The sequence below is a fragment of the Antedon bifida genome, chromosome 1 (assembly GCF_963402885.1).
Source record: "Antedon bifida chromosome 1, ecAntBifi1.1, whole genome shotgun sequence".
NCBI lineage: Eukaryota > Metazoa > Echinodermata > Crinoidea > Comatulida > Antedonidae > Antedon > Antedon bifida.
In genome coordinates this window covers 10246695-10259387 of record NC_136226.1, presented here as the reverse complement: position 1 = coordinate 10259387, position 12693 = coordinate 10246695, and the positions used below count along the sequence as shown (strand labels likewise).

General features: G+C 33.7%; 3 protein-coding genes across 3 annotated transcripts; 2 read left to right on the top strand and 1 right to left on the bottom strand.

Annotated features, from left to right (window-relative positions):
• Positions 1 to 721: 721 nt before the first annotated feature.
• On the bottom strand, positions 722 to 1782 carry LOC144834561 (carbohydrate sulfotransferase 1-like). The gene has a single exon (XM_078689418.1). The coding sequence runs from the start codon at positions 1780 to 1782 to the stop codon at positions 727 to 729; it is 1056 nt and encodes a 351-aa protein (XP_078545544.1). The 3' UTR covers positions 722 to 726.
• A 2549-nt stretch (positions 1783 to 4331) lies between these two features.
• On the top strand, positions 4332 to 5878 carry LOC144850290 (uncharacterized). Its single transcript, XM_078707891.1, has 2 exons — positions 4332 to 4631; positions 5218 to 5878. Exons 1-2 carry the CDS (start codon positions 4547 to 4549, stop codon positions 5799 to 5801), a joined length of 669 nt encoding a protein of 222 aa, XP_078564017.1. The 5' UTR covers positions 4332 to 4546; the 3' UTR covers positions 5802 to 5878.
• A 5122-nt stretch (positions 5879 to 11000) lies between these two features.
• Positions 11001 to 11669, top strand: LOC144834551 (uncharacterized). Its single transcript, XM_078689406.1, has one exon. The coding sequence runs from the start codon at positions 11001 to 11003 to the stop codon at positions 11667 to 11669; it is 669 nt and encodes a 222-aa protein (XP_078545532.1).
• Positions 11670 to 12693: the final 1024 nt, after the last annotated feature.

Here is a 12693-nt window from a genome sequence, read left to right as displayed (position 1 = left end):
ATACTAAACAAAACTATTTGTTTCAAATTGACGCGAGTATTGGTTAAAATGATGGCGCTGTTTAATTTTTTATCAACACGTTGTCATTATTATAATACTGATACACCACCAACATCTGTAACGTTTTTTATTTTGTAAAATTATTTTTAGGTTTAAGTCATTACACATTTATACAACCAATGATTATCAGTATGTTCGTAATTTTGTACTTATTTATAAGACCAATACTATATAGACCAAAGCCTATCATATAATATATTATATATAAAATAAACAAGAATGTTGGGAGGGAAATAAATGTAAGCCTACAATAATTGTAATTTCAAAATAAAATCTATTTATTCTATGAAATCACTGCAAACAAAATAGATAAAAGGAAGGCGCAAGCAAGCATTAGAATATACTATTTTGATAAGTGTAATGTGACCTGGTCCGTTATAATCGACTGTTGGCAGTAAACAATGTAACTCATCTTTAAATTAACGCTCCAGGGTCTTGTGTGGCTCCCACAGTGCCATATCCTCAGAACTACCCTTTCTCCTGCACCAAATGCTTCTCAAAAATATGAGATAATGGATCAGGAGCGTCGTTACTACCATGGGTCAGATGTGTAGACCTATTATGCTTCTTATGCGATGTGCCCAAATAATGGTAGTGATATTCCCAAATATGGTAGTGCTGTGACATCATCCTGTCCCCATATATGTTTGATACAGTAGACAGAACTTAAGTGAATTCTGATTTGGTAAATGCTTTATACGCTATTTTGCCGTCTATGTCCAAAAGTTGTTTTTCGCCATTTAATACTTCATAACCCAATGACGTCATCGTAGGTTTACATTTTTCTTGTATCTCATTTAATTTATTTAAAGTAATCTCTTTTCTCCAATTGTTAATGATTTGATAAGAGACCCTAGATGTACCATATGGATTACCACTCTGTTTGTTGGTATTGTTATTTAGCCAATCAGTTAAAGCAGATGGGTAATCAATACCTAAAAAATTATATATCTCAATAGAGCTTTCAATTGGATAACTAGCCACGTCCTCGTATCTTACTAGTTTATACTTTCCTCTAAGCCAATCAGGTTTCGACGAAACGTATTCTATATTTCTTGTAGTATGTTGACACAAATCGACAACCTCGTCATTTGCATTTCCATTTCTACGTTTTCGAATAAAATCAGAATTTGGTTCTTTTAATTTCCACCTAGAATTCATAACGGCTCTAGGATCACGAACTAGATGTAACACTTTTACGTTTGCTTTTTCGCTTTCAATAAATTCACGCAACAACGCAATATCAGCCACGCGGATAGTTTTTATGGCTATTAGTTTGGACACATTGCAACGCTCACCAATCTTCTTAATTCCAGATTCCATTGATAAACCTTTGAAATTGATAGATAAACGACGATTGTAACCCTTTTCCCACCACTTCGATAAGTAAGGAATATGGTGGATGTCACAAGTTGAGATACTTTCTATCATTTTTAATGACAACGAATCAAATTTGTCGTTTGATATCTCATGGTTTAAAGCCATATATGTGAAATACATTAGAGGCTCAAACACATAGAACACGTCTGGATTTTGATTGAACAGTTCTCCGAAGAAAGAAGTTCCAGACCTTTTACAAGATAAGATAATGACAACATTTGGCTTAGTGCCAACGCGTTTATAGTCTGGTCTACTACGCTTAAATGTCCATATATGTTTCAACGCCCTCTCGATGTTGGCAAGTAGGCTAATATTTCCCATATTTGGTGTTGGTTGACGCATTATTAGGTAACTAGTATGCATATTTCCAACTGAAACAAAAGCAAATTATATCAAGAAATAGCCAATGGAAAATAAACAAATATGATGAAGATTTTGATCAGTGTTAAGTCCAATATCATCAATAAAATCTTATTTTTAGGCTCGAGTAAAGCCCTTGAGAATGTACAATGCGTCAATAAAGTCTGTAATGCGTCAACTCATAGTATATTTTCGTTTACTGTGACGGAAACTGTTCAACCGTTTGTATAGTATCTAGTCTTAGGTTGACTTCAATAACGATATCTTATGAAATAAGCCTAAAAAACCAATACAAAAACCAATAAGAACATAGGGCCTAATAAGCCCTTTGTTTAATCATACCCTACCTTGAAAACATAGTGTTGATGCTAGTACTATAAGTACAATACATATGAAGATCCGAAACTTAAGTGTATGCATTATATTAATCTGGTACAACGACAGACAGAAATGTATAAAACCCTGACGTTCCAAATCACTGTAACAAGTGATTTTGGTAGAGTTTAACATTTGTATTATAGTTTGATTTATTGATCATCATTGTTCAATTTTCACTTCAAAACTGTAAAAAATCTATATATGTATACGGGTTTGTTTTTCTTTTTTTGTCTTTGTATTTCACAGTCGATTACACTCTATTTCACTCGCATCGATTATGCTGTGGGAATTACCGATATGTCATACATACTACGAGACCATACCTTACCTGACCTAATCAGATAATAATAGTTAAACTACAATAAATATTGTATGACTTGTTGATGATTAGTATGGTTCAGTTAGCTTGTGTAGTGAACCTAATAGCAAGTCAATAATCAGCACAGGACTACTATGTGTTATCAATATTAAATTCCTTGGGTAGGCCTACTGCAATTTGTTGTACTATAATTACATGTTTTTCAACAATCATCTTTTATATTTCAGTACTGTAGTTTATTTCAATAATTTATTAAGACTACATGTTTTTCTGTTTTCCTGATGGTTTGATTTTTAGTACTAATTTGGATCTTTACAATTTTACTAAATTAAAAATAATTTTCTACAGTAGTAATAATTTTATAATTATCGTTTACCGTACAGTAATTTGTTTCATATTTATTTATTTTAATATTTTGTATATAAACTGTGTAGGCTATACTTTGACACTTAATTATACTTATTTATATTTGAATAGTAAATGTGTATTTTATTTATCTATATGTACTGGATGTCAAAGGATGGCCTGTGAGCTACAGCGATTTGAATTGCTTTTGCTAATCCTTGCCTTGCCTTAGATTTCCACCTGCCTTGTTTTTGTTACCTGTGTTTAAATGTATTTCGATTTTGAAGGCTAAATAAAGAATGAATGAATGAATAATTTTTTTAATTATGCGAGTTTCCCGATATTTTAAGTGATCCAGTCTCCCGTTCCAATCGGCATATATTTGCATATTCTACGTTTATTTTGTTTTGTTTTTTATTATGTTTACTATGAAATGCTGATACCCAATATAGCGCCATCTATGCTTTCATGTAATTTTTAACACTATAGTGCCCTCTAGTGCTTGGTCGTGCTTTATAAAGCCCTCATATATTTTATTTACCTAAAGTGGAGACCTCTCTGCTAGGATAAAGGCATTGCGAGGGTATGTACACGAATATAGCATTAACCAAAATAATACTCCTTCCTCTTGATTGACGAAGAAGCATCTACTGTTGCAGTTACGGACATGTGTACGTTCTTCTATCGTAATACTAAGCTTTAACGAATACCTAAAGTACAAAGGACATCACTCAATTTAATAGCTTTATTTACGGAAGTCTAGTAGGATATCATACAAATTGATGCAAACTTCTATATTTAATTTTCTATTCACATAAACTGCGATTTATCGAAATAAAATCACCTCACCTGCTTTCCTTCATTGAAATCAAATTTTTGAAGTAATATAATCACTCTCATAATTGTCGTTTTTCCGGTGTTTCATCTATATTAATTGAATGTCTCTTTTAATCTGAAGTTATCCCTGCGGGTATCATCTTCAATAGTAGATTTCTCGATCGTCACGTGATTTTGAATAGAAAAGCGCAGATGTAGAATTAAGGAAATATAAAACACTGCAGATTTCTTTAGAATGGTCGTTAAACATTACCTTTCTACTAATATATTTACCGATGGGAGTAAGATGTTTGTACAGGCCTAGGTGTTTTCTCTTTGCTCGCAGTTCTGTTCAAATACGGTTATCCTTGGCTAATGACGGTAAACACACTGTTTAAACACTAATCTGTTTTTGCATTCGATATTGAATTAGTAAGTCAGAGAATTGTTTTTTTTACAAACAATTTAACTATTGAGCAAGAATAAACCATTTGTTAAGAAGAGAGGAAAATATTTATTTTATGCATTGTTGGGGATTACTCAACATTGTCAACAAAAGGAAGCTTTGCATGTTTATTCTATCTCTTTATCTACTGATTCTGTAAGATGTTAATTGTGGTGTTATAGGTTAACAATAGCTGCGAAGAGTTACCCATTTGGTTTTAACCTTCAAAGGGGATTGCTGTCCGAAAACGAAAAGTGTTTAAGTTAATTCTTTCGTACGAAATTAAGAAGAAACGGTTGGTGTGTATTCTCGACTCCATGGAGTCATTTCAATTATAAAACTAAGGAAAAAAGACGAAAGAACATAGGCATTTAAAAAACAAGTTGGGATGATGTCGTTGTTAAAGCACAGTTGACATTTCTTTTACGATTTCATACAACGTAATGGAAAGTTCGTCGTCTCTCCGTTCACAGCTACATCCACCGACTAGAAGAGTCAATGAAGGATTTCAGAACAATTCAAACAAGGGTTGGTATTATCTTTTTAATTTGTGTTTAATTAATTACTGATTATTGTAGTCATTCGGTACTACACAAACGTATGTACATTAACGTTTTATATTATTAATTCAAATTTTCCGAGGTAGTAATTTAAATTAGTAGTACATGTGTCTGATAAGTATTTGATATGATTATCTATAGATTTATAATTAGTCGTGTTTTTTTCTAAATGAAAACTAACGATAAATATTGTTTTTATATAGGCCTACCATTGACGATGTTGGTTTTCATATAAAATATGATGATGATCAATTAATGATAAAATGACAACAATTTATTATAATAAATTATGAAAATATCATTATCATTCATAATGAATCCATAGGCAAATTACTGAAAGTAATGACAATGCTGTGAGTATCGGTGGCTAGATCTCAATGGAGATACTAAATAAAATAAGCAAAAAGCTAAATCAAAACGATAAAGTAACACAGTCAGAAAAATGAGTGCAAGTGAGAGTACTTGGACAAAGTAGATAATCATTCATAATGTATACACATATCGACGACGACAATACAATAACTTGTATAACAATGTTAGGCTTTCTGTTTCAGGTAATCAAAATACTGCAGCTGAATTTATCAAACTCGTTGAACGACTGCAACTACACTTTCAAAGCCAACTTCGCTCATGTCTTGTCGCGATGAACAAGTTCACCAAATCTATCAAATACTTCATCCAGGCGTTGCGAAGTGTCAAACCTCAAGATTCACAATGTATCATCTCGTTGAGTATGGTAGAGGCTGGACTACAATCTTGCCAACACGGGTATGGTGAGACTAACAGTTGGACATACGCCCTCGAATCATTCCTAATAAATGTGAAAAACTTTCGCCTCTTGCGACAGCAAGTGAAAATGGAGATTTACATGAGGTTAAAAAAACAGCCCCAGGACTTAAAAAATGCTGCACAAAGGCGAAGTAGGGGAGAGATAGAGGTACTCCTGAACACGTGGTCCACGTTAGTGAATGTAGACCATGATCTCTCCAGATTGGAACATGCTAGTGTTGGAGAAAATTTAATATTTTTTGAAACTGAACAGGAAATGAACTCTTATAAAGGGGTGCTAAGTCTACTGCCAAAATTATCAGATATAGTAAATAGAATTGACTTCCTTCTTACAAAATACCAAATGTAATAATATTTAATAGGGATATGTATTATGGTATCTTATATTTACGTACGCTACTGGTTTGTTTATAGCAGTGGCTGTGTGTTTCAGATTAAATGTTAAAATTTTGAGTTGAACATTACAAGCTGTCACTGGGTTCTAGGACACCTACCCCCTAGACAGTTACCCCCCGGATGTTTACCACCCGGACAACTACCCCCTTAGGACAACTACCCCCCGGACAACTACTCCCCGGACAACTACTCCCCGGACAACTACCCCCTTAGGACAACTACCCCCTTAGGATAACAACCCCCCGGACAACTACCCCCGGACAACTACCCCCTTAGGATAACTACCCCCCGGGTAACTACCCCCCGGTCAACTACCCCCTCCCTTAGGACAAATACCCCCAGGACAACTACTCCCCCCCCCCCCTCAATCCAAAAGTAGACAAATATATAGGACCGGTTTCTGTAAAAATGAAATCATCTGTTTTTAACGGGTGTTTCGAAACTAGAGACCCGAGACCAGAGACCTGACACGAGAACCAATACGAAAAGGGAGACCTATATTTGGGTCTTCTTTTTCGTATATTAGTTGTCCGCGAGGTAATTACCCGGGGGAGGGGGGGGGGTAATGGTCCGGGGGTAATTGTTCCTAGGGGGTAATTGTCCGGGGGGTAGTTGTCCAGGGGGTAGTTGTCCTAAGGGAGTTGTTGTCCTAAGGGGGTAGTTGTCCGGGGGGTATTTGTCCGGGGGGTAGTTGTCCTAAAGGGGTAGTTGTCCTAAGGGGGTAGTTGTCCAGGTGGTGGTTGTCCGGGGGGTAGTTTTCCGGGGGGAAAATGTCCAGGGGGTGAATATCCGGATACGTGTCACTGGTATCTTGTTTGTTCTGCTGATCTCAAATACTTGAAATTTGATGCTAAGTTTTTATAGTTATGATAGTAAATGTACCATGAACCATATTTATTGGCATTTTATTCACTAACAATGTACCTTTTCAAAGTTACGACTCATTAATCGTCGGATATGTAGATCCATTATTCGTGTGCGGATACTTTGTACAATATTGACATTATAAGTAAACAAATGTGGAGGTGATTGCACTGTATGAATGATTATACGAAGTAAACAACGTGAAATCAATATTTATTTAGTGTAAAAAGAATAACATAACATAACATAACTACAATTTTTGCAATCCATCGCGCAATTAGAAATTCCACGAAAAGGTTTTGTTTATCGATTATATTAACAACAACATACAATTATAATTAATGATACAGTAGTATCATATGAAATGCAGTTTAGACATAAACATTTATATTTTATTTTTGCTTAGATTTGCTTACCGGTTTAATAAGTATCTTCATTGAGCGACACTGATACCCACAGCCTTGTTTTTCAGTAATTTTCCTTAACTCGACTCCTGGTCTAGGGCATTTATTTGCACAGCACATAGGCCAGCGACCCGAAGTACATAGGGCCTATATATTATTTACAAAAAAATAGATGCAAATTGAATTATTACTTTTTTAAATGCACACAAAATTAATTTAGGCCTAGACATATTTTCAATTAAAGTAATATTTCTGGAAGCCATTAGAAGGGAAATTATAAAACTTAATTAGTAATAACTCCTAACGTAATTCTTTAAAGAACGGACAAATTAACAGAAAGTGATATGCATCTTCTATCTCATTCCTATATTACATAATTTACATCTCTCTTCATACCATCTACTCTTTCAACCTCAATATCAAGAATTCCTAGACGAAATTTAGTTAAAAATTGTCTATGCGAGTGTTCTCAATACATTTGTGTTGTTCAATATCCTGTAAACGTAATTTCATTTCATTTATAATTTTGTTATTAATATTTTGTTGCAACCAAACGTATCCAAAACCAATTGAAAATAATAGATTTTTAATTTGTGTAACCCAACAGTCTTCATCTCTTTCTACCTTTCTTAGTTGAAACAAATTGCATTGGTATGAAATTCTATTTTTGTCCAAGTTTAAAAGTCTTTACCAGAATTTTAATGTTAAAGAGAATTTTTAACGGAAATCTACCAAGTAAAGTTCACCCTGTACTGCAAAATTTGGGGCATGTTTTCCTACTCCCAACAGATATCGACAAAACTTGTTCATCTCATAGCAGTGTCCAATATAGATATTAAAAAAACCCTAGATGTCAGAACCAAAAATAACATTCCAAATATTAATAGGAAGATTAGTAAAGCGTTTGTATATCAAAGTGTTTACAGAAAAAAGGCAGTTTTGCTTGTAAATAATTATTTTCGATTGTTTTTACCCAGTAACCAATATAACTTAACGTAATACCAAGATATTTAAATTAATTAACGATTTCGATTTCATTGTTTTTGTACAAACACTTCTCTGTTTTTTTTTAATATACCCCCTCTTTTAAAAACAACAATTTTAGTTTTTTGAGATGTTAGGCTATACTTTGACACTTAATTATACTTATTTATATTTGGATAGTATATGTGTATTTTATTTATTTTAACAAGCCTGCGAGCTACCGCGATTTGAAATGCTTTTGCTTATCCTTGCCTCCTAAGATTTTCGCCTTTCTTGTTTTTGTTACCTATGTTTAAATGTATTTAGATTTTGAAGGCTAAATAATGAATGAATGAATAATTTTTTAAATTATGCGAGTTTCCCGATATTTTGAGTGATCCGGTCTTCCGTTTTAATCGGGATATTCGAATATTCCACGTTTTGGAAAGTGTTTAGTTTGAAATTCTGACACCCAATATAGCGCCCTCTATGCTTTCATGTAATTTTGAACATGATACTGCCCTCTAGTGTTTGATCGTGCTTTATAAAGTCCCATATATTTTATTTACCTAAAGTGGAGACCTCTGTGCTAGGAAAAAGGCATTGCGAGGGTATGTACACGAATATAGCATTAACAAAAATACTACTCCTTCCTCTTGATTGACGAAGAAGCATCTACTGTTGCAGTTACGAACACGTGTACGCTTCTTCTATCGTAATACTAAGCTTTAACGAATACCTAAAGTACAAAGGACATCACTCAGTTTAATAGCTTTATTTACGGAAATCTAGTATAGGATATCATACAAATTGATGCAAACTTCTATATTTAATTTTCTATTCACATAAACTGCGATTTATCGAAATAAAATCACCTCACCTGCTTTCCTTCATTGAAATCAAATTTTAGAAGTAAAATAATCACTCTCATAATTGTCGTTTTTCCGGTGTTTCATCTATATTAATTGAATGTCTCTTTTAATCTGAAGTTATCCCTGCGGGTATCATCTTCAATAGTAGATTTCTCGATCGTCACGTGATTTTGAATAGAAAAGCGCAGATGTAGAATTAAGGAAATATAAAACACTGCAGATTTCTTTAGAATGGTCGTTAAACATTACCTTTCTACTAATATATTTACCGATGGGAGTAAGATGTTTGTACAGGCCTAGGTGTTTTCTCTTTGCTCGCGGTTCTGTTCAAATACAGTTATCCTTGGCTAATGACGGTAAACACACTGTTTAAACACTAATCTGTTTTTGCATTCGATATTGAATTAGTAAGTCAGAGAATTGTTTTTTACAAACAATTTAACCATTGAGCAAGAATAAACCATTTGTTAAGAAGAGAGGAAAATATTTATTTTATTATTGTTGTGGATTACTCAACATTGTCAACAAAGGGAAGCTTTGTATGTTTATTCTATCTCTTTATCTACTGATTCTGTAAGATGTTAATTGTGGTGTTATAGGTTAACAATAGCTGCGAAGAGTTACCCATTTGGTTTTAACCTTCAAAGGGGATTGCTGTCTGAAAACGAAAAGTGTTTAAGGTAATTCTTTCGTACGAAATTAAGAAGAAACGGTTGGTGTGTATTCTCGACTCCATGGAGTCATTTCAATTATAAAACTAAGGAAAAAAGACGAAAGAACATAGGCATTTAAAAAACAAGTTGGGATGATGTCGTTGTTAAAGCACAGTTGACATTTTTTTACGAATTCATACAACGTGATGGAAAGTTCGTCGTCTCTCCGATCACAGCTGCATCCACCGACTGGAAGAGTCAATGAAGGATTTCAGAACAAATCAAACAAGGGTTGGTATTATCTTTTTAATTTGTGTTTAATTTAAATCGTTATTGATTTGTATTATCTTTGTAGTTATTCGGTACTACACACACTTATATGTACATTAACGTTTTATAATATTTATTCAAATTTTCCGAGATAGTAATTCAAAATAGTATTACGTAGGTGTGTCTAATTGTAATTTATTTGATTTGATTATATCTATATATAAATTATGGTTAATTCTGACATAGGCGAGCACAATGCAAAAACTTCGGTACAAATCTCCGCCATGGATACCTACCTTATCTATCTCAGATGTACCGCGAAACGTAGATTTGATAACATTAGTTTTCACATCGACGCTATTGTTCCATATTTCTATCTTAGGAAGATATTATAAAGGGTTTTATAAGAAATTTGTGTCGCGGAATAATGTATTAATTATACCAATTAGGATGGTATTTATTTGAATAAATACCCGGAACACCTCCTCAATAAAACATCACTTTAAATAATTATCGCCACTCTCTCCAACTCCCCCCCCCCCCCCCCATCCACCCCCATCCAAATACCATCTAATAAACGCCCATCCACATTATACACACAATAGTGTATTATATTATTATTATACTATTTTTAGTAGATTTCATCGGACTGTTATCTACAATTTACCAAGCATTTGTTATTCTTTTTTACCATTTTTCATATCTACAATAAACACTTTACGTAAATTAATTATCTAAGACACTGTGAAACAGGTTAGAGAGTAGGTTTAGTTTTACGAATATCAAAAGCATTTAAATAATGGTAACCGTACAGGCCAGAATGTCCTTGTAAAACGTTTTACCCGAGTCATTATCATTCCGAGAACCATCGTCTACACGTCCTAGAGGGGGAGCGAGCGAAGCGAGCTCACCCTCTAGTAGAATTGAATTAGTCCTAAGATTAGTGGTATTTTTTCTTGAATGAAAACTAAGGGTAGATATTCTTGTGTGTTATGAGTTCCGATAAAGTAAGGTGAGATTACCTTTGTAATGGAAAAATCATTGATAGTGTTGATGTTCAGATAGATATGCCAAAAGTGGTTTAAGATGATCAAGAAATGATCAAATGGCGACTCATTATTAAATAATGGTAATCATAATCGTTCAATGCATACACATCGACGACGCAGATAATTATGCAATAACTAAATGTTATAGGCCTTCTGTTTCAGGTAATCAAAATACTGCAGCTGTATTTATCAAACTCATTGAACGATTGCAACTACACTTCCAAAGTCAACTTCGCTCATGTCTTGTCGCGATGAACAAGTTCACCAAATCTATCAAATACTTCATCCAGGCGTTACGAAGTGTCAAACCTCAAGATTCACAATGTATCATCTCGTTGAGTATGGTAGAGGATGGGTTAGCATCTTGCCAACACGAGTATGGTGAGGCTAACAGTTGGACATACGCCCTCGAATCATTCCTAATAAACGTGAAAAACTTTCGCCTCTTGCGACAACAAGTGAAAATGGAGATTTACATGCGGTTAAAAAAACAGCCCCAGGACTTAGAAAATGCTGCACAGAGGCGAAGTAGGGGAGAGATAGAGGTACTCCTGAACACGTGGTCCACGTTAGTGAATGTAGACCACGATCTCTCCAGATTGGAACATGCTAGTGTTGGAGAATATTTAATATTTTTTGAAACTGAACAGGAAATGAACTCTTATAAAGGGGTGCTAAGTCTACTGCCAAAATTATCAGATATAGTAAATAGAATTGACTTCCTCCTTACAAAATATCAAATGTAACAATATAGGCCTACAGTTGAAATCATGTCTTGTTACAGTGGTTTGCGTAACGTCAATTCGTATTACAATTATTTGATATTTATACAAAGACGGCACTCCGAGAGTGCATACCTCCACCTACTGTAAAATTCTACATAAGATTTCACCGAGAAAAAAAACTTTTTTTGTGTGTGTGTCTTAATGCTGTGTGTGATTTAGGCTAATTTCACTACAACCATGTGTATGCGAGTTCGGTGTAAAGGTTATGTAACCATCCTTTTAACTAACAATAGTTTCAGTTGACTAACAATAGGAACGCCAAAAACAAACGGGTGAATTTGAAAAATAAAAGTTTTTAAAAACTACTCGTATCAAAAAACCTGTACATTAAATAAAATTTTGTTTTTAAAATTACAAATCACAAATTATAACTGTTGCCTCTAGTTTTTAAATATAATATCTGGTTAATTGCACATAAATCAAATATTGAAACATGAATTTCCCTTAAAATGGTCAAATACAAAATTTGGCAAAATTCTGCTATAAAAATCAGGAAGACCTTTTTTCAGTAGTTAGGTAGTTTTACCTAGTGTAATAACATGTCTAGTGACTCCCTAGAAGGTGAAAAAAATGGTGGATATACGGTCGATAATTTTTGCTATGACATGAAAATAAAACTCTGAAGTTGAATAAAAATACTAGAAACGTAAAATTCAAGTTATATTACCATACTTAGTCATCTGATAACATTTTTTACCACACCGTTTATTTTTCATAGTTTTTAAAAAATGCCTCTCTATTTACAACCTTTGTGTACAAAAGAATAGAGATTTTACTGTGTAATTTGAACTATTCCCAACTGATAAGAAAGTGCTTATTTTCAACAAGCTCGTGTAACACAAATGAAATCCCAACAATTATAAAACATATGGGAAACTATAGATCGATATTTATTGGAATATATGATCAATAGAAATTGTTTGCCTGCACCTGACCTTTAAGACTGCTCGCCGGCTCTTGAAAATTATATTTTAACACTAGAAAA